The 22,102-nt window shown below is 60.4% G+C and overlaps 1 protein-coding gene across 1 annotated transcript in view; it reads left to right on the top strand.

Annotated features, from left to right (window-relative positions):
- The window catches only part of SDK1 (sidekick cell adhesion molecule 1), a gene marked incomplete at its 5' end in the record, with an annotated part of 840,176 nt that overhangs the window by 747,879 nt on the left and 70,195 nt on the right, over positions 1-22,102 (top strand). The window contains 4 exons of the mRNA XM_081255449.1: positions 4,704-4,898; positions 6,551-6,752; positions 13,701-13,804; positions 16,481-16,551. Of these exons, the coding sequence (XP_081111575.1) occupies positions 4,704-4,898; positions 6,551-6,752; positions 13,701-13,804; positions 16,481-16,551 (572 nt within the window). The remainder of the gene's footprint in view (positions 1-4,703; positions 4,899-6,550; positions 6,753-13,700; positions 13,805-16,480; positions 16,552-22,102) is intronic.

Raw genomic sequence — 22,102 nt, 5'->3', positions numbered from 1 at the left:
CGTTCAGGGCATCCATCCTTTGTGTCACTTTGCTGTCCCGCTGCACACCTTACTGTCCTCGTGTCCTGCCATTACAGCCGGCACAGTGCCCTGGCTGCGGCCGGGCCGAAGACTGGTCTCCACAGCCGCGGGTGAGCTCGCCTGCTCCTTGCTGCCTGTCTGTCCCCCCCTCAGACGGGGCGGCTTTGGCTCCAGGCCCTGCCACAGGGGACCTGACCCGGCCCTCACCTGAGCCCCTCCCTGCACAGGCACCCCGAGGCTCTTCCAGGCACCCCATCTCTTCGGCTGCTTTCTGAAACAATGCGTCCCCTCCAGATGGAACGTCGCCCATGGAGGTTCGTGCTTGAGTCCAGCCTCTGGCCGGGCAGCAAGCCTCTCGCTGCGTCTAGATGCTTCTCCACAGCCACCCTGAAAATATCCTGCTGAGTGGCCAAGTTGTTTTCTATTTTGTGCCCCTTTCCTTGACATCATCAGGATCCTGTCATTTTACAGCAGGAGGGAGCTCTGTCCTGTTTACTGGGTGCCCCGCGCCCCCCTCCTCGGGTGTGACACGGAGACGCTGTCATGTGCCCCGTGGACCCTGGACCATAGACCACTGCGAGGTCTGCACGTGGTAGGAGTGACGCGCCTGGGGCCCTGATGAGTGGGGGCTGATGTTTTTCTTTATTCATAGCTAGAAACAAAAAGTCGAGAGTTGAAACTTGCCCGAGGTGAGAAAAGCTAGGCTGGGTTAGGACCCGGGTCTCCTGACGACATCCTGCTGCGCGGTCAGGGGCTTCTGAGAGACAGACGAGACCATCTAGAAGCATACAACACGCCATCCAGTGCCAGGATGGCGAGGAGGCAGGCAAGAGACAGGACAGGGAGTGAGCGAGGGACCATGTGAAGGAACCGCCCACGGGGAGGCGAGGTCAAGGGTCACCCTAGCGCCGTGCTCTGGGGGTGGGGGAGGGCAGAGGTGGTGCCTTTGATGGAGAGCAGACCTGAGCCAGCCCAGGAAGGGGAAGGGAGGGGAGGACCTTCGGGGAGACCGGTTCCCATTTCGTCCCCAAATCCCAGCTCACAAAGATACATGTGCCTTTGAACAAAATCTGAGTTTCATCCCAGGATTTTTTTTTTTTTTGCGGTACACGGGCCTCTCACTGTTGTGGCCTCTCCCGTTGTGGAGCACAGGCTCCGGACGCTCAGGCTCAGCGGCCATGGCTCATGGGCCCAGCCGCTCCGCGGCATGTGGGATCTTCCCGGACCGGGGCACGAACCCGTGTCCCCTGCATCGGCAGGTGGACTCTCAACCACTGCGCCACCAGGGAAGCCCCATCCCAGGATTTTTAATTCCAGTGGCAGATAATCTGAGAAGAGATGAAACATCATAAAGAATAAAGGATAAAGAAAGCACATCTGTAATCATGTCCTGTTCCTAAAAGTGTATAAATCCTCATTAATTCAGGCTTACTAGGTGAAAGGTGATTTGAATTAATGAGGAGTCTTAATCACTCACACACATGACTCTCCGAAATACAAAGGGACACGTTAAGGGACCGAACGCTGGCTGGTGGGGGTCGTGAGGGGAGCTCCCTGACGGGTGTCGGGGGCCCCCGGGACGCCGAGTGTTAACCACACGCCAGCGGCCGCCCGGTGTTCCAGGTGCCTGGGCGTGCTGGTCAGGTGGTTTCTGCGCCTCCCGCCATCTCAGCTGTAGGCACGCTGTCTCACACTCTGAAAAAGAACCCTGGTCAGCTCAGTCCTACACAGAAATTCAGTGTGTACGCAGACAGGGCCCGGGTCTCAGACATACATACGTTCATCTGTTTTTAACGCAAAGTTACTTCCTTGTTCTTTGGGGAGGGTTGGCATCTCTTCATCACTAGGAGTGGTATTCGAATGGCCGTACACACTTACCCTGGGCCACACCTCCCTCTTGAGGGTTTTAAAGTATTGTGTTTGATCATGTTCTTGTTGGTGGTCTGTGTCTGCCTGTGTAGTCTTTGTGCTGGATTGTGAAGTTCGGTTTGTCTGTGCAAGATACCTTCCCTTAGTTCCTTGCTTTGGTTTGGGAATGTGCGTGTGATAATGACGTTGGTCAGTTGCTTCGTACGGGGCACAGGCAGACTTTCCTCCAGTGGCCAGGGGGACGTAGAGGTCCCCAGTCCCCCGTGAGGCTTGCTGTAGCCTCTGTGGATGAACCACGTGCCCACGTGGACCGCGCCGCCCTCGGACAGAGGCTGCCTCTAGGCCGTCTGATCTCCCCCTGTGCCCCTCGAAATCTGCCAAACATGGGTGTCTCTTTTCACCTGCAAATCCTGACAACATAAAAATAATAATACGACACCTAAAAGCCGGCGTAGATGTACTGAGGTTAGAGCTGGTGTAAAAACGTGGATTTACATCACTCTCGTAGCAGTGGGTGAGTTTCAGAAGAGAGATGGGGCTTAATACATCAAATAACAGAGAGAGAAATGGATGTAAAGTGTGAAGGCCCAGGCCAGGGAATCAGGACGGATGGTGTGGCAGCCAAGGGGGGAGGCGAGCAGCACGGGAGTCTCGTGCGTCCACCACGGTCACGGTGCGGAGCCAGCGGGTGCTGTCGCACGTCGGGGGACCGAGTTCACCGCATCGCCTGGGACCAGCGGGGGTGAGGACCAGAAGGACCGGGGACCGGAAGGGAAACCGACTCTGACAAAGCAGATGCCCACCGCAGAGGTGTTAGCGGTGACGCAGAAATGAGCAGCGGGGCCGACGGCGGGCTACAGCGGGTGGCATGTTCTCCTGGAGCCTGGCGCGGAGCCCGGACACAAGCCCCCGCACCCTGTGGCTGCGGGGGCACTGTTGTCCCTGGAGACATGCTCTTCTCGTGGGGCAGGACGCCAGGGGCCCCTCTACCCCCTCTGCTGGGAGCCTGGGGTGGACGCTTTCGCTTCTCGGGACGCTGTGGCTCCGTGGAGGGTGAAGGCTTTGGAGCTGGACAGACGCAGGGCTCAGGCCAGCTCTGCTGGTGACTTTCTGTGTGACCTCAGGCAGACTGCTGACCTCTCTGAGCTCTGCTGCTCTCTGGCAGGACCTCAGGAGGCTCAGGAGGAGAGCACCGTCAGGTGGGCAGCAGGAGGGCTCTGCTGCGGTGGCCACACTGACCACATGGCCCTCGTTTTCAGAGTGCTAGGTGTCCGGGAGTCTCAGAGCTTGGGCTTGGGCTCCCAATGCACCCGAGCTCCAGGTGCCCCCTCCCCGAGGACCAGGCAGGGGCGAGGGAGGTGCTAGGGGAGGTCCAGGAGAAGAGCCCCCGGTCGTCGGTCAGTGGATGGGAAAGGACAGGTGTCCAGCAGGACACCCCGGGACAGCTGGCCGCCACGGTGGGGAGGATGACCGTCGGAGGCAGAACACAGCTGTCAGAGCCTGTCCAGGGTCCTGCAAACACGCTGTGACGGTGGTCACTGTGGACAGGGCTGGGCTGCCCGCCCCCGTCTGCATGGCCATGGTAGTGACCCGCAGTGGTTAGGGGCTGAGTGCTAGGGCACACTCTGCGTCTGACCCCGTGGGATCGTCCTCCTGGCCCCCCACATAGCGGGCAGGCTGAGGCTCCTTATGCAGGCGGGCAGGTGCCAGGAAGCTTGGCCACTGATGGGGCCAAAGGCTGTGCGAGTGGGAGGACCAAAGGAGCCCAAGGAGATGCCTGAAGGAGCAGAGATGCCCACCCGGGGCAGGGAGGCCACGGAGACGCAAGCTGCTTGAGGCCCAGAGGGCCTGTCCCGAGGGCCAGCAGCCCATCTCCACAGGGGCCGTCACACCCACGGGACGCCCTGCGAAGGCAGAGCTGGGTTTGGCGCTGCTGGCCTCGTCCCCTGAGGGTCCCTGTTGAACTGAGTGGCTTGGCTGTCATTAGCGGTGTGGAGGTCACGGCACTGCCACTTCTGGTCTTAGCGCAGGACTCAGCGGCTGGACCGCAGTTGTCTGGGAGCCCAGGAGGCTCGGGCCGGGTCTGCAAGTCCGCTGTGCCTCTTCAGATATGGGCAGAGGGGCCCCAGCAGGGCCTGGTGGGGGAGGCCTGGTCCTTAATGAAGCCCGATCAACCATGAACCCTTGATGATCAGGGGACTTTGAGAGACGGTCAGAGGCGGGGCCCTGCCCCGAGCTGATGTACTCCCTTCTGCTTCCTCGACACTGGGGCGAGCTGTTTCAGGGGAGCCCCCGGCTCAGAGCCGCAGGGGTGGGGCTTCTGGGAGGGGCGGGAGCGCTGGGCTGGCGGGAGGAAGCGGGGTGTGCAGACAGACAGACAGACGTGGTCTGAGCACAGGTGTGAGAGCCTCCAGGGCAGCCCGCTCCAGGGAGAAGCGCTCCAGGAAAAAAGACCCTTGGGGGTTGAGGGCAGGGCCACTGGAAGGCGGGCGGGGGGGCAGGGACAGAGAAAGCGGCTGCCATTCGCGCTGCTCCCTGGGTCCTCCGGGCTCCGAGGACCACAGGGAAGAGGAAGCTGTTTTCACATCTAGTTCCGTGAAGGAAGAAGAGGGGACTTGGCGCCCCGAGGCCCTCCCTTCATCACGGAGCCTGGCTTCGCTCCCAAGAGCCCCAGCCTGCTGCTCAGATGCTGGCCTGGGAGAGGGAAACAGCGCAGAAACACGTGGCTCTGTAGGGTTTCCCGGGTGGCAGGACTGGAGGCTGCCCCGTGAGTGAGGGCACAGCTGACCAGCAGCCCTTGTGCCCCCCCACAGGGTACCAGATCGCCTACCGCCTGGCCAGCAGCAGCCCGAACACGTTCACCACCGTGGAGGTCGGCGCCACCGTGAGGCAGTTCACGGCCACTGAGCTGGCCCCGGAGTCCGCGTACGTCTTCCGGCTGTCGGCCAAGACCAGGCAGGGCTGGGGGGAGCCGCTGGAGGCCACCGTCATCACCACCGAGAAGAGAGGTAAGACGGGGAGGCCCAATTCCCTGCCGGGCCAGAGGAGGGGAGGTCCCGCGTGCCTGGGGAGGGTGGCCGCGCGAACTGCGCGTTCCTTAGGCACCGCTGAGCCTACCTGGAGCTGGACGCACAGCGGGTCTCACAGCCCAACACTCGCCCCAGGCTGGGCTCTCAGGCCTCATCCTCCCAGGTCCAAAGATAGAGAGCTCTCCTCCTCCCCAGGGATACCAGAGCTTCCTGCAGGCTCCCCCCCACCGGGACTCCGTCAGGCCAGCACTTTCAGGGTGTGGGGAGCAGCCAGGACTGAGTTTCTCCCCCAGGCAGCTCAGAGCCACAGGCCTCGTTTCTTGCCCTCCTCCTTAGACTCCATGCAGCCCCTCGGAAGGAGGGGGAAAGAGGTTTGCTCACGGTCTGATGTGACTTGAACCAAACCCGAGTGCCAGTACTGACACGAGCTCCCCTAAGGAGGCAGCCCTGTCCCCTACCCACCACGTGCCCCTGCCTGCACCGTCCCACAGCTGGAACAGCCGCCCCACCAGCGCCTGCAGGGCGTCGGTCCGCGTGGCTCAGGGAGAGGGGGCCCGGGAGAGCTTTGTCCCTTCCGGTGGGTCCGGGAGGGGCCTGAGAAGCAGGGGCAGGACTGAGGCTTCTGGGGGCGAGAAGAAGTGTGCAGTGTGCTTCAGCGAAGGGTGCTGATTACGTTAGATGCAAGGGCCCCCGGCCGCCCATCACCTGGGGCCGGCAGTCAATTGCTGCTTTATTTCACGCCACACCTTCTAATCAGAATCGATACTCTTCATGATAAACAGTGAAAGAATGATTCCTCCCTCTGTGGAGCTTCTCTATTGAAATCAATGGGGTGAGGAGACAGGGCGACGGGCAGACGAGCCCCACTCAGAAGCCAGGTCCCGGGCTTCCCTGGTGGCACAGTGGTTGAGAGTCCGCCTGCCAATGCAGGGGACACGGGTTCGTGCCCCAGTCTGGGAAGATCCCACATGCCGCGGAGCGGCTAGGCCCGTGAGCCATGGCCACTGAGCCTGAGCGTCCGGAGCCTGTGCTCCGCAACGGAAGAGGCCACAACAGTGAGAGGCCCACGTACCGCAAAAAAAAAAAAAAAAAAAAGAAGCCAGGTCCCGGCCCCGCTGCCCGCATCCCAGTCCCCATCCCTGCAGGCACGGAGTGGCCAGTGACAGCCCCCAGGCACCCCTGCTCCACATGCCTTTACAGTTTCAGGCCCAGGTCAACTTCCAGGGGGAGGAGATTAGTGTTAAAGATGCACTCATCCCAAGATCAGAAAGCGGGAGAGAGTCCAAAGGAACCTGGAGATGCTCGGGGCGCCCAGGTGTCATTCAAGATGCCTTACACGGCGGTGCCGTCGGGGAGCATGGGTGGGTTCACCTCCAGTCTGTCTGTCTGTCTGCCTGTCTTTCTCTGCTCTGAGGATGGACCATTCCAAGAGCCAGCAGGGGTCTCCAGTCAGATCCAAGCTGGGCCCCGGCCGAAGTCAGAGACCCTCATGTCCCTGCGGAACCAGGGACAGTCAGTCTGCAGATCGTCTAATCCGTGCAACCGGCTCTCTGGGCAGCCACAGTGCCTCCCCTGCTTAATTTCACTGCGAGCCTCTCACGTGTCCCTGATCTGTCCTCTTTTGGTTGCAGAGCGGCCGGCGCCCCCTAGGGAGCTCCTGGTGCCCCAAGCGGAAGTGACCGCGCGCAGCCTGTGGCTCCAGTGGGTCCCGGGCAGCGACGGGGCCTCCCCCATCCGGTACTTCACGGTGCAGCTGCGCGAGCTGCCCCGGGGACAGTGGCAGACCTATTCCTCGTCCATCAGCCACGAGGCCACAGCCTGTGCCGTTGAAAGGTACGCAGAGGGCCAGGGGGACCCTCCCCCGGGGTACGGGGGCCCTGCCCTCCCCAGCCAGCTCCTGCCCATTGAGTAGGGAGCCTGTGCAGGACGCAGAGACGCGCCACCGAAAGCCTATGTCTCCTCTTGTAGTCAGCGGTGCTGTGCCGGGACCCAGTAGTCCTTGCATCCCGCGTCCGGGTGCAGACGCCCACTCGGGCCACTTCCCCACCAGAGTCCTTCCGAGCGGCCCGGCACAGATGGTCCGCCCGCCCCAGGCCCCGGGGACTGACGAGGCACAGATGAGCAGGCAGTGGGGCCCTGAGCCCGGGAGGGGGACTGAGGCTCCCCAGTGCCCGAGTGGCACGGAGTTGGGGGCGGCGGGGAGGGCAGCCCAGCCTGCCACTGTCACCGTGTCACAGGCCGGAGAGAGGCCCTTCTCTGTGCCGTCTCTGCGTCAGCAAGGTGGACAGATTCCGCCTGGGGGCCGCCGTTCCTTAGTGACAGCGGATGGGGCAGGATCAGAGCCCCGCCCCCCAAGCCAGCTGTCTGGTGAACTGCTGGGCAGGAGGGAGGGGCTGCACCGCCGGCCGCAGCTGGACCCGCTGCGTCGTGATCCCACCTGGGCCCCTTCTCTCGGCCGCCCCACTCCTTACGGTGAAGGAGACTAGGGCTGGGCGGGGTTACGTCGCCCGCCAGAATCCTACAGATGGAACAGTCTAGACGGGCAGGTCTAGGAAGTGGCCTCGGGCCCTGCGTCCTCACGTCCGCCCGCGTGGAAGACCCCGCCTGGGAGGGTGATGGCGGCAGCCCGGGGAGACGCCTTGGCATCTTCACTGTACTTCCCGCCCGGCCCTGGCCTTGTCACTTTCTGCCAGGCTCATGCTCCGGGGCTGGGGAGGGGCTACTAAGTAGTGGGTCCCACTGTCCCCCGTGGGTGCTAGAACCCCTGCCAGGACCTCCCAGGAGGACGGAGGAGGCCAGGACCATGGTTTCCTAGGCGGACCGAGGTCCTCTCGTCGTTCAGAACGAGCCCCGTGCCGGGTACCGTGCCGCACTCACGTCCACCTGCCCGTGGAATCCCCACGACCGCTCCAGGAACTGCCGTCCCAGTTCCACGGGTGAGGAACAGGGTCAGAGGTCGCTTTGGTACCTTGCCTGCAGCCCTGCCCAGCCAGCAGGGAGCACATGTGGGCCTCCCTGGGCACGCCACCCTCCCCCTCGCAAGGCCGCCAGTCTGCTGTCCGCTGAGCAGAGGCCATGAGCCGTGCCATCCTCAGAGACCCCCGGAGGCGCAGCTCAGGGCTGGGGTTGGAGCGTGGCACTGTCACTCCCTCCTACGTGTGCCAGCAGCGGGGCTGAAGGAGAAGGGGACCACGGCCCTGGTCCAAGGAGCCGGCACCGACGGGGGTGAAGCTGGCGCCCACAGCGGGTGTTGTCGGCTCCAGGCGGCGGTGGCCACTGTCACTGCCCACCCGGGAGGCTGTGCGGCCGGCCTGCACCCTGACGGGATGAGCAGGAGTAGCGCGGGAGGCTCGCAGGGACCTCCCGGCAGCTCTGCTTTGGCGCACGGAGCGCGCGCCCCCTTTGGAGGTGACCTTCAGAGGCAGCCACGGGCCCAGAAGGAAGGCAGCTCACCACTTAGAGCTGCGGCCTCCTGGGACCCCAAGTGATATACCTGGTCTGAGTGACTCCCTCATCCCATGACCCAAAAAGCTCTCAGCTCTGTCTGAAGATGAGGGATGGACGGTCCCCATGCACACGTTCTGCCTCCGGAAGGGCCGAGGTCACTGCCTGCCACTTAGAGGCGACATTTGTTCAGGTCCGTCTGCTGGCGAGTAGGGGTTTAGAGCACTAGTGACAGTCACGGCAGCTGTAACCGCCCTCCTCGTGGTGGGAAGATGAGGCTGGAATGGCATCAGTGTGGACGCGCCCCTCCGAGACGCTCCCCACGGCGACCTGGTGGTGAAGCCTCCCGCGCCATCTCCCCTGCTGTCATTGTCATCGCCACCATCACCGTCTCAGCATCACCCAGCCCTCCATCAGTTCCAGAACAATTCCCACGTGTTGTCCCCCAGGTCATCCACGTGGAGAGAAAGGCCTGTGGGGTACAGACCAGACTTTTTATTATTTCCGTCGTGCAGACGAGGACAGGGGGCAGCAGACGTGTCTTAAGCAGCGAAAGGGCCTCAGCTTCTCTGAATGGGGGAGGGGATCCCTTTGTGTTTCGGACATTCCCTGGGCCTGTAGCCCCAAGCTTCACAGATGCAAACCAGCACCCAGCTAATTTACGTGGGTCCAGATGTAGCAAACAGTGTTTATCATCTACACCCCAAGCTCTCAGCAGTCCGTCTACCCCTGAGTGGCCATGGGACCTTGGAGGAGCGAAACACGGGCTGGAGGAACCATCCTGTGGTTCCTCTCAGCTCTGGGTCGAAGATTTGCCTCAGTGACCAACAGCAGTGAATGGACGGCCAAGTAACAAGGCCCCCAGAATAGTCAAAGCCTGTCCCCGCGGAGCCCGCCAGCCTTATGACAGCCGTGGGACCCGCAAGACACAGCTCCCCCTGCAGTGGAAGGCACTCTGCTGCAGACACACACCCCGGGCCAGGATTCTCCTGTGCCGCCTGGGGGTTGGGGGTTGGGGGTTGGGCGAGCGTGGCCAGGATGCCCAGCTTACTTTGTACAGCACACTCCAGTGCGCTGGGCGCCTGGCTTCGTTAGAATGTGCCCTCGGTCATAAATAACCCCACCTCCTCGTGTAAACATGTGAAAGAAGAGCGATAAAATCCAACTGCCTCTCCTGTCACGGAGCCTCCAACAGACCAGTGGTGTGCTTGGGACTTTGCGTTGGAAAGGAGAGGTCCATGTTTCAGGACAGACAGTTTAATTTAGTGCAGGAGACACTGTTGTCAGTTTCCTAGTGGGCCAGAACCAGGACACATGGTTCCCCCCCCTCAGTAGAAAACATGTCGCGGGCAGAATCCCGGGAAAGCGACGTCTTGTTCACTGCCACCGGGTCATCTCCCTGCCTGCTTCATCGTCCTGACAGCTACATTCTCCTTCTTTTTTCTTTTTGTTTTTGCGTTACGGGGGCCTCTCACTGTTGTGGCCTCTCCCGTTGTGGAGCACAGGCTCCGGACGCACAGGCTCAGCAGTCATGGCTCACGGGCCCAGCCGCTCTGCGGCATGTGGGATCTTCCCAGACCGGGGCACGAACCTGCGTCCCCTGCATTGGCAGGCGGACTTTCAACCACTGCGCCACCAGGGAAGCCCCACTCCTTTTTTTTTAAACATTCTTTTTACATTTGACTTTTGCCAGTTGCACGAAGTCTGCTAGTGGCCAAAAAAACATAAAACATTTAAACAAAAGTTTAAAACAAAAAGTTTAACAATCCACATCTCGTACCTATACCTACCTCTGGTGACTGTGGGTCCAGAGCACTGGGAGGGGTTGGGTCTGAGGGACCTATTTCAGTATCACCAGTTTCTGGTTGATGGTTGCATCCCATAGAAATGCAGTGTAGCTGAAGAGAAGAGCTCTGAGCACAGAGCCACGTGGACGTTCTGGATGTCCCTTTAGGACAGAGCAGGGATGGCGTGGGCTCCGGTGACGGCTGTGTGTCCAGTAACCGTGGGCCCTGCTGTTCCCCTGGACCTGCCCTCTCCGGCAGCCTCTGGGAAGACAGGAAAGAGAAAGTAAAATGTATTGAGCGCCTACTGTGTGACCGATTGCCAGACTTCATGGGGTGGGTTATGTCATTTAACTTCCCCTGGAAGCGTGGGTATCATTACCTCTGTTTTCATAGATGAACTGAGTGAGACTCAGAGACATTAAATGGCGTGCCCCAGTTAGGAGTGGCAGGGCCAGAATTTAACTTCCTGCTTGGGGCCGACTCCAAAGCAGAGGCTCAAGGAGGCCTGGAAGAGTGAACAGAGGGCAGAACTGGGGGACATCGGAGGGCTTGTTCCTTATTCATTTATCAGGCAGTCGTGAAGTCCTGTTGTGCCCAGGGGCGAGCCCGGAGGGAGCGAGGGGCTGGGATGGACGGGGCGATGAGGGTGTGCTCAGGGTAGAAGGTAGACCAGTAATCCAAAGGAGCAACTCCGCAGACATGAGGCGCCTGTGGAGGACGGAGACCAGGAGGCGGACACGGTGACCGTGGTCACCTCTCCGGGGCGATGGCCGCTCCCTTCACGGCCTCCGAGTCGATCCTCGCCTGTTTTCAGGCGCCTGGCAGGGCTTCCTACTGAGAGGGTAAGTCCTGCAGCTCAGATGCCTTCCTGTCCCCTGCGACTCCCAGGGACAGTCATGGGTCCCGTGAAGCGGGAGAGCCTGCACAGCGCAGGTCTGATGCCGGGAGCTCCGCTTCCCAGGCTCCTCGTCCCAGCCCGTCTGTCACACGCCTGTCATCAGATGTCATCCAGCCATCAGACATCCTTTACTGCTCCGCTGCTGTGCCCCCGCCTCCTGGAGACCCCGGAGGTCAGGAAAGAAAGGGTGGTCTTCAAGAGCTTGACCTTTGGCCTCAGCTTCCGGAACCATTAGATAACAGTGACATACTGAATATAATGTAATAAATCAGATGCACTGCTATGTTCTAAATGGCAGCGCACTAGATAATAAAAGTGCTCCATATAAACACAAGGGTCATTTCCAGGGCACCTACCGTGTGCCGGACCTGTGCTAATATTCACGTGTCCTCTTATTCAACCCTCCCAAGAAACTTCAGAGACAGATAATGTCACCCCGGCCATTCATTCCTTATGCGGGGATTCACTGAGCACCTCCTGGGTGCCAGGCACTGCCATTGGTGCTGGGGACAAGGCAATAAATGAGGCCTTGGTCCCTGTCCCCAAGGAGTCCTGAGTCTTGTAAAGAAGACAGTCGTCAAGGAAACAGTTACTTACAAATTGTGATGGAGGAGACGAGGACATGCACGGGGCGTCGGGGACAGTGGGCAGGGGCCAGGCATCGCCTGGAGCTGGTGAAGCTGGCACCTGCCGGGCAAGAGCACTACGACCACTTCTCGGTTCTGAGCGCCGGCTGTGGGCCACACTCCCCTCCGCCCGTCTCCTGAACTCATCCCAGCAACAGCCTCACGGCGCGGGCACTGCTGTCAGTCCAGACGGGGAGACGGGGTGACCTGGAGGCCGGGGGAGGAAACACGTGGTGACCTCCACCATTCGTGACATCCCTCCTGGGAAGCTGGGGACAGATGGGAGCTTACGTGTCTGCTTTAACTGAATAAAGGGTGTCGCCCCAAAACCAGATCGTCCTTCAGGGTGGGACTTCAGAAGCGTCTCCACTAAAGCCAGGGCCGAGGCAGCGTTGGCCGTCAGCGCTGTTCCTGGCTGTGGAATCGGGGCGCCGGTGGACTAGCGAGCAGCAGGGTGCAGTCGGCTCTGGGGGGCTGGGAAGCAAGAGCGCCCCCCGAGGTGTCAGCTCACAGAGGACCGCTGTCATCGGTCTTACGCAGGAGGCGACTTGAAAACAGAGGCAGAGAAAACTTTTCTGATCCTGGTTTCCAAAAATGGTTGTCAGTGTTTCAAAAAGCAGAATCCTTTCTCTAAACGAAGTGTCACCCAGAACCAGTTACAGACCAGATGGAAGTGGAGCCGCTGTTGGTTGATGCAGGGGGAATGGAGGCCCCGGACGCCCAGAGGGTCCCTCGGAGTCTCAGGGGTTCCTCGGTGCTCAGTTTGAAAACCACTGGTCTACAGGCTGGGTCAGAGCCAGGGGAAGGGCTGGTCTGAGGCAGGGAGGGCTGTGCTTAGACCAAGTTGAGGAAACTTGGGGATGGTTTGGACTCGAGGGACGGGGAGGGAGCGTCTAGAATCACTTCGGATCTTCGGGTCCGGGAAACGGGGAGGACAGCGGGGCCACTGCCTGAGACACAGCCGCTGCTGGGAGGGAAGGGGGGACGCAGGGCCCTCGTCTGCTGCTCTGGAAGTAAAACCCGAAGGGCGGTGACAGCGGCCGGCCAGCCAGCCGGGTGCTGAACGGGGCTGAGCTAGGGAGGCGCCGCCGGGGCACTGGGTGAAGGTCTGTGTGTCGTCCACACGGCGGAGTTTGTCTGAAGCCTCAGTCGTCAGTGTGGCTCTGCGCTGGGCACACGGACCGTCTGGGTGGGTGGGAGGATGGATGGATGGATGAGACGGAGGAAGGATGGAAGGGAGAGGGGAAGCCTGCAGTGGTGGCACCAAGGAGTGCGTTCATGTCCCGAAAGTCTCATCCGTGGGCCGAGGGGGACATCTTTTCACAAGGACAGCCAACACTGTCTTGGCCTTACTTAAGGTGGGAGGCAGTGTCACTTCAGGGCGAGACCCCTCTTCCGGCCTCCGACCCCCAGCCACTGACCAGTCCTCAGGCGGAGGGCGGGGGCCTCTATCTCCTCGCCGTGAAACAGGAATCGTGACGGCTCTACCCTGCAGAGCCGCCCTGCGGCCTAGATGGGGCGGCGCTGCTCGAGCGCGGCTCCGTTGGCGGGAGGGGGCGGGGCAGGGGCAGCCCCTGGAGCCGGGCCCCGGCGGGGCTGGCACGGAGCTCCGCGGAGGAGCGCTGGGCTGCGGGAGGAGGTGCGCGCCTGCTCCCCGTGCTCCGATGCTCCGAGCCTGCGCCGGTGTGATCAGCTCCTCCTGGGAAGTCCCCCGCGCTGCTTGCTGTGCACAGGTGTCTCTGAGTGCAGGAAGTGGTAGTCCCTCCCCAGGAGCCCTAGGCAAGCACTCCAATCCCCCTGCTGGGAAGTTCTGGGCTCCCCCCACCCCGGGAATCTCCTGTCTCCCTAGACTGGCCAGTGAGCCAGCTCTGGGTGCTGGGAGCTGCTCCCCAGACAGTCCTGGGCGCCCGGCTCGCTGCTGCCGGGAGGGATTCGACCGCAGCCCCAGAATGCCTGCTCCTCGTGGCCGCCTGGGCCCGTGGACAGGCGGAGGTCTCTGCGGTCACGGGTCCCTTCCGTGTTTCAGGCTGAGGCCCTTCACCTCCTACAAGCTGCGCCTGAAGGCCACCAATGACATTGGGGACAGCGACTTCAGCGCGGAGACAGAGGCGGTAACCACGCTGCAGGACGGTGAGCAAGGGGGCCCGCTTCCCGCTGCCGCCTTTGCGCCCCGGAACCCTGGCTCCTAGAGAGACCCACTCTTGTCTTGGGCCAGGAAGGGGTCACCCCGGGGAGTGGGGGCAGTGGCCGTGGGCAGCGGAATTCAATTAGCAGCAGAAGCTGGGCGCTCCTGTACGGCCCAGGGCCGTAAATCAAGACTTCAAGGGCTTCCAAATGGAGGAGGTTTCTTTGATTGGCTTCCAAACCCCGACCATCCATTAGCATCCCTGAGACTGAATAATTGATAGGGTCATTAAAGATAGATGTCGTGGGGTAGTTGCGTTTTAAGAGGTTTTCCCCATTTTTCTCATTCACGAGCCACCCGGTTTTGTCACTTGACAAAAGCACAGTTAAGTGATGGAAGTGAGACCCCCTAACAGCTCCAGGTGGCTTTGCACCCGCCCTGTCCTGCTCAGAGGAATTGGGCCTGAAGATCCGTTGTGAGTTTGTTTGGCAATCGATAATGAAACCAGGCTCAAGGGAGCTGGGAGACGGTCTCCTCAAGTCCGCCCAGCAGACAGGCGGGTGCTTGGGTTGGAAAGGAATGCTGCTGCGTAACAGTGCTGGGCTCTGATCCCGGACTGCAGACCCCAACCCTTAGCTCTCCCAGCGGTGCTTTATGATAATCCCCAGACCTGGGCTTCCCTGGTGGCGCAGTGGTTGAGAGTCTGCCTGCCGATGCAGGGGACACGGGTTTGTGCCCCGGTCTGGGAAGATTCCACATGCCGTGGAGCAGCTAGGCCCGTGAGCCATGGCCGCTGGGCCTGTGCATCCGGAGCCTGTGTTCCACAACGGGAGAGGCCACAGCAGTGAGAGGCCTGCATACGACAAAAAAAATAATAATAATCCCCAGACCTGCCCCAAGCACCCTCTCCTCCAGTTAACGAACGCAGCAGGGGAACGAGGCTCAAACCAGCCCGTGTCTGCCCGCTCGCCCCGGGACCCCCCCACCTTCAACTCTGCTCTTTCTGTAACCTGGGAGGGCGGCTTCTCCAACACCAGGCCGCCAGTGACTTGAAGGACCAGCTAAGGGGTTCCGGGGACCCTTCTAGCTCTTCAGGGGCACGCAGAGACTACTTACAACAGAGCAGAAGCCACCAGGGCCCGCTGGTGACCCTGACCGGGACGTGCCCGCCGAGCTCACGGGAGCCCGCAGCCCCACCTGCGGGGAGGAGGGGCGGGACCGGGCCCTGGAGACACCGAGGTTGTCTTTTGTGGCTCCCGCTTTAACCCCACGTTTCACACAACCAAGGTTCCACTTCAGCTGAGCACTGATGGTTAGAAGAAAGAAAATGCAGCATGCTGGTTTGGGGGGGGTCTCGAGAAGGACTGTGGAAGCAGGACGCCCCCTCCAGCCCCCCTCCGCCCCTCACGGGCTCAGTCAGAAGACGGCCTCTCTCACCCCTTTCATATTCAGATCACTCCTTTGGATGCCTTTATCGTGTCATCTTCCTTTTCGGAGATTTGCGATTTCTCTTTGCCGTGGAACGGCCTTGTGTTTTCATTGCATCCTCTCAAAGTCCAGCTCTAGGCAGAGACTGACTCCAGGGGTGGGCAGCCTTGTGCTGGGGAAGGGGCTTGGGAGCCTGGGGATGGTTTGCTAATAAACGTTTCCTTATAACAGTGTTTAGGGTACTGAGACCGCCCCGTAATTGTAATCCTGTGTGATCAGGAAAGCTGGATCAGGGTCTTAAGATAGAACAGCAGGAGGTCGGAGGGCGCAGGGTAGAGAGCTGTCCCTGGGCGGGACAGGGAGGCCTGGCAGGTGCAGGGGAGACTCACAGAGCAGGGACCCGGGGCCACGTCGGGATGGTGTGCCAGGCACACCCTGGGGGCGGGGCGGGGAGAACTCCTCAATCATTCTGCTCAAAGCCTGCTTCTGAACCTTAACGTGTGTCGGGTGTCAGGATGTCACCGTGGGGCAGCCGTAAGGAGGCCAGTCCGACTGCTGAGACAGGGCCGCACAGGCCCAGCGGGGGCGGAGGTGGGGAAGGGGTGTCAGGAAGGCCTGCTGGGCATGGCAGACGCTCCAGAGAGCAGGGCAGGGCTGTGGGCAGGGGTCACCTTGTCCCCCAGGGAGCAGGGCAGAGCTGCCACCGAGACCCAGCCCGAGGCCGACGTCCCTCCAGCCCCCGGAGGTCAGCCTCCGTCCCTGACAGTCACGTCTGTGTTTAAAGCCAAGGGCACTGTGGCCTGGCTTGATCACTTGTCCTGTTCGGAAGTCGCTCTGACCTGAGTACCTCAAAAAAATCATGCTCCTCCTCTGGGGGGAGGGGTGGCCCCCGGGGAGATCTGGGAAGCGCAGGGGCTCCCCGGGCACCTCCTCTGGTGTGAGCAGCTCCCCGTGGAGAGACCCAGACTCGCGTGTCTGTCTTGGGGGTCCGCCTGGGGGGAAGGTCAGGGACGTGAGCTGTGATCGCCCGACCGGGATTAGGTTCCTTCTCTCCTGGACACAGGCTGGCGGGTGGGGGCAGGGCATCCCCAGGGAAGAGGGAGGCTGGATGCTGGCTGGCCAGCTTTCCCCGGCTCTCGGGGGGCTGGGCCTGGCCCTGCCTCCTGACGGGGACCGGGAGAGCGCTGGCCCAAGCAGCCGCCGAGCACAGGCAGAACCGCCTCATCCTTGCCTTCTTCTTTCTCGTATTTCAGTTCCAGGGGAGCCTCCGAGCTCTGTCTCTGTGACGCCACACACCACCTCGTCTGTTCTGATCCAGTGGCAGGTAAGGGCCCCAGAATCCCATGGTAAAACCGTTCATGCGACCGCGTGGTCAGCTGGCACCTGCTGGGCCCCGGATTGGGGTGGAGTGGGACAAAGGGGACACGCCAGTCGGGCTTGCACACCGTGCGGGGAAATGGTGAGTGTAACTTCCAAGACGGGAAGTGCGGGACTGTCGTGGCATGCATAACGGACTCGTGCCCAGCGCACTGAGGGGACCAGCAGGGCGGCAAGGGGGGTGCCCAGAGCACAGACGGGCTGAGCTTTGGAGAAGGATGCAGACAGAGCAAGGCTCCTGTGGCAAGACTGGTTCACGTCCTACCGGGTTATCGTTTGTACAGAAATTAATTCCAGCCAGACAAAACATCAACAGGGTGACATGTATCTTTGTTAGTTCCAAGTGTTTAGTCAAACCAAGGAACCTTCTCGTAAATAATCAAATGATCCTCGGTGAGCTGTTAACAACGCTCTAACACAACACTGAAAGCACCTGCCGCCCTCTCTTTGCCTTACTTCCACTTCTGGATCATTTTCGCTAACACTGAGGTGCCTTGAGGGCAGAAATAACGAGGGGCAGAACCGCCAAGGAAGGCTGCCTGCCCAAGGCGAGCCCAGCGGAGGGCGAGGGATCCAGCCAGGGCGCGGGGGGCTAATTCAGGAGCAGGGCTGGAGCTGGACCGGGCAGGCGCACAGACCGACGGGCAGGGGCCAAGGGCGGTGATGAGCGTGGGCACAGCATCTGGCCAACAAGGGAAGCTCCTGCGTCCAGAATGGGGGCCGCCGTCCTGGGCGGGGGCAGTGCCTACAGCCAGCAGGCCGTGGGGAGGGCAGACAGAGGGCAGGGCTGTGGTCTGGGTTCGAGCCACGGGCAGCTGAGGTCTGCCTAGGAGTGGCCTCTGTGGTCTGTGTGGGCAGGAGAGTCTTCCTCTGGGTTGATGATAATCGTCTAGATAATGCCGGAATCACATCCAGAATCAGCGGGAACCAAGCACAAATAACGGTCTGGATGTGGCCTTGGAGAGTGGAGGGGGCTTATCTCGGCCGGGTGCACTGCACTGGCACAGGAAGAAAGGGCGGGACGGAAAGGGGCAGGGAGCCCCAGGAGAGGACCAGGGCCCGGGCTCAGTCTGCAGGCCCCAGTTTGCCATTGCGTGACTCTGATCCCCAGAGGCCTCTCTGGCTCCAGCTTCCTGCTCCATAAAAACAGGAGGTCAAAGGTGACCTCTGACGTCACTGCAAGGTCTCTGATCCAAGGCCCGTTAGACCTCGACAGCCCTGACTTCCATCTGGGTCTCTGATGGGAGGTAGGAAACATTCAAAATGGAAATTCAAGGTCCCGAGCGCTTCTGTTTCCCACCCTCCACTAACATGATCAACCAAAAGCAGATGGGTCCTTCGGGCTGTGCTGAATGCTGCCAGGTTTGTGCTTTGTGTGTCAGCTTGGGGTCTGGCTGCCCAGTAACTAGGTGAGCTCCTTTTCTGTGAAGGCAGCGGCTCAGGGCTATGTCACCTCACTGCCTCCGCATACATGGCCGTGGACGAGGTGCTGGCTGTCAGCCCGGCCATCCCGCCTCTGGCCGCTGGGCTGCAAGCCCTCAGCTGCGGCTAGAACACTCTGTGAAGTGGCGAGAACCGCACCAAAGGCGCTTGGCATGTGTGTCTGTCAGCTGTCCGCCTTCAGACCCCAGCAGAACAAACTAATTCCAGGAAGCCTGAACAGGAGGTGGTCAGGATGATGCATTGTGGAAATAAATGCCTGTCAACTGCCAGGCAATTGAAGTATAATTAAAATTATGAGTAATTTACTAAATCAGAGTGAGCAGAACAAAGGAACTACATTTAAATATAGATTTGCATTCCAAATGAAATGTTTCACCTGTAAACTTTTTTTTTTTTTGTAATTTGTTTAAAAATGAAAACACTGCCTGTAATTTCAAGGCCGTTGACCCATTTGAACGGGCTGCCTGTCAGATCTGATTCCTCTTAGTAGGATGATCAATCTGTGCCTTTCACGGGTCCAGTGCTGTTTGGAATCTAAGGATTTGCATGTATATTCTAGACAGCGGTGGCTTTGTGTGCACACTGAGTGCAGCTCATACTGGGCATTCACATCTCTGAATTGATCACAACATTTAAGCTGGCTGTTCTGAAACCTCCAGCGGGTCACACAGTCTGTCACTCAAATGCATTTCCCCTCGTGTGACTGCAGTGGATTTTGAGGCTGTTTTCTAGCAGAGAAAACGTCCTAAGGGACAGATCACATCATGCACGATGGACTCGGGGGAGGGGGGACTCAGTGCTGTCCAGGACGCCTTCCCAAGAGGAGTGTTGCGGCTGCCTGGGCAGAGGGGGCAGGACGGCGGGGCCTCTTCAGGACAGCTCTTGGCCTTTGTCCCTTTCCTCACCACTTGCTCTGTTGTCTGCAGAGGACCAGCTCCGGCTTGGGGTGCTGAGCACCTTGAGGTGAACAGGACAGATTCCAGACCTTGAAGAGCTTCCATTTAGTTCATTGAGCTCTATGCGCATTAGTGCGAAGCCAGCGGAGGGGAACAGCTGAGTCTGGCCAGAGGGAGGTGGGAGGTGACAGGATGAATGGTCCTCCTGATCTCAGGTGGCCTCGGCCTGCGGCGGCCTGAAGCAGCATTTCAGTTCCCCGGCCAGAGACTGAAGTCAGGTTGCCACGGTGAGAGTCCTGACCACTAGACCAGTGGCCAGGGACAAGGCCCTGGCCCATCGGCTTTATAGAAATGAATTCCCACAAAGAGATGGAAAGTTGTGAAACGAGTAAAGTGTTTATTAGGAGGAAAAAAGATGTGTGTGAATGGACTCACACGGGTGGACTCAGAGAAGGAGCTGTGCCCTCATGGTAGTTTGAATCACTTATATGGGGCATTTCTTCCGGGTTTCCTTCAGCCAGTCATCTTGCTCTGCCTGGTTCTGAGTCCGTATTTGGTTTATCTCGGAGTCCTCCCATGTGTGCGCACGCATCTCTTAGCCAAGATGGATTCTGGTGAAGAGGCCTATGGGTAGGTTGACATCACCTGCTGTGGGGTTGCACCCCGTCCCTTTTGACCTCCGAGGGGCCTTTCTGCACATGTGTAGTCGGGGCAGGTCTCCTTGACCTCAAGAATGAGAAATACGTGGTCTCTTTATCTTTTATCTGGGCAGGGCTCAGCTTCTCTCTGCCCTCGTCCCCCCACAGGGGACAAACTCCAGCTGCTCAGCCTGGGGCCCATCTATCGCCTGCCTCACTCCCCCAGTAAAAGGCAGGGAGACGACTATGCAAACATCACGTACAGCCAGAGCAAACGCTCGGAGGTGTGACGGCTACCGGGCTTTGGTGCTGTGTTTCAAGGGAAGGCACGATGGAGCCGGGTTCTCCAGGGCCTCCTGTGCTCCGCTGAACCATCGGGACTTAACCCCACAGGCGTCAGAGGGAATCCCTGTTCTGTGCTCCAGGAAACGGAAGTCATGGGAAGTCATGGGCTCAGGCCTCAGGACGGCAGCAGCTGAGTTCCAGTTCTGTCTCATACTCGCCGTGAGGCCTCACGCTCCATGTGGACCCTCCCCAAGCCCAGGTCCCCCCAGACCTGCCTGGTCTGGGAAAGCCCGCTGCACCGGCTCCAGCCCATCCCCGAGTGCTCGGCCAGGACTGAGGCTCGTGGTGGGAGTCCTGCCCCCTCCCCACCCGGGCCCTTCCCTCCGCTCAACCCTGCCGCCTACAAGACGCCCGCCCTCATCCTCCCGGCCGTCCCCAGCTCTCGGTTCCCTTCCGGCCCACTGGAGTGGGCCATCAAGGCCAGTGCACTCTGACCAGCTCATCTGCATTTTAACGGGGGCTTTGAAAACTGAAAAACTGCTCTGGACCCCCAAAAACCTGCTGGTAGAACTTCTGACGTGCAAAAGGCAGAGTGAAGATGATTTTAGAGGGGACCCCAGCCCCTTCAAGTGTCTGCCCGTACAGATGGCTGATCCAGGATGAAGTCAGCCAGAGGTGGTGTCGCCTTGACATGAGCACACCCAGCGCACCTCCACAGGCGCTGACTAAGCGCCTGCTGTGTCCCAGGCCTGGCAGAGGGGCTGTGGGAAGATAGAAACGAACGCGACACAGGCAAGGCCCGGCCTCCACGGCACGTGCTAAATCAGAAACCACAGGAGCGGGGTCGTCAGGGCCAAGGGCTGGGAGAAAGGTCAGCAGTGTGAAGGGAGACTTCCGTTCAGAAACCCCCTAGAGACCACCTAGGCCGGCTTCCACACGTAGCAGGTACAGGGTTGAGCCCCGGAGGTTGTGCACCAGCCTGAGCCTTCCCTGCAAGGCCATCGCAGAGCCAGGACTTGAACTGGGCCCACTGCTTCTGGAACTCTCTGTGGGTCACATGGAGCTGCCCTACTGGGACCTCCCAGGACACCCAGAGTCATAGAGGCCTCTCACAAATGACATGGTTTATTCCAAGCTCGAGGAACAGAAAGTGTGGTTAAACCCTGTTCAGGATCCCGCGCAGGCAGGCGGGCCTTGTGCATCGCCGTGGGTCATGAGAGCCTCACTGAGTGAGGCCTTCAGAGAGGCCGCCCTCCAGGCTGTGTGACCACCTGCCCCTCCTCCCTGGGCTGGTACGGCTCCTGCTGGGAGGGCATCACGGGGGGTGTGGTTTCTGCTGTGGCCAGATGTGGACCTGCCCGCAGCTGCAGCAGGTGTGCCTCGGGACTTGGGGCTCGGCCTCTCCTCACACCCCTGCAGCATCCTCTCCTCCTCGGCTGGAAGGGTTTGAGCCTGGGATCGGCAGCCTCCGCCCCTTCCCCCGTCCCCCACACCCCAACCCCGTAGGTGTGGACACAGGCTGGGGACTGGGTGTTTGCCGCTGGTTCCAGAGCCACATTTGGTCCCCAGGGAGGACGTTGTTATTTTCACAAACTCCCTGCATCCTGCCTGTTGGATATTCTGGGTGAGTTGAATCCGGTCCTTCCCATTCCTCTCAAGCTCCCCACTCCCTGAAAGTCAGTTTCTCTCACTGTCACCCCATCTCAGGCCTGTGTGTCTGTAGGGTCAGGCTTGGACCTTTGCAGGCTCCCTGCGGGGGTCTGGGTGCCTGCAGCTGCCATGACCATAATCTGGGCCTGTGTAGAGGCCTGGAAGGTGACCAGGGTGACATTGCTGGGCTGGGACTTGAGACGGCTCTGCCCACCTGCCTGTCTTCAGCTCAGACCCCAGAGAAGGAAGCCTGGGATTTCTCATTGTCACCGCCTCTCCCTTCCCACCTTCTCCGCAGCAACGATGCCCCGGGACTCTCAGGCAGGACACTGGCGTCATCTGGGTGGACCGGGGCTCCCTGGGTGCGCAGCCGGTGCCTCGTGTGAGCCTGGATGCGGGGCACAGCCTCCCAGGAGAGGGGAAGCAAAAGCCCCCCCGACTCCGGGTCTTGTCTCTCGTACCCGGGCATCTTCCCGATTAACGGGCTCCTGTGGACTTGAGGACTCTCCGTTCAGGCCCATCTCCTGGAGTTCAGCTCCAGATGGGCCTGGGAGGGCCGCCGACGCGGGGAACGGCGCAGGACCCA

The sequence above is a fragment of the Mesoplodon bidens genome (genome assembly GCF_964165515.1).
Source record: "Mesoplodon bidens genome assembly, chromosome: 15".
Classification (NCBI taxonomy): Eukaryota; Metazoa; Chordata; class Mammalia; order Artiodactyla; family Ziphiidae; genus Mesoplodon; species Mesoplodon bidens.
Note: the sequence above shows the minus strand (reverse complement) of the source record. Positions and strands in the feature narration are given on the sequence as shown.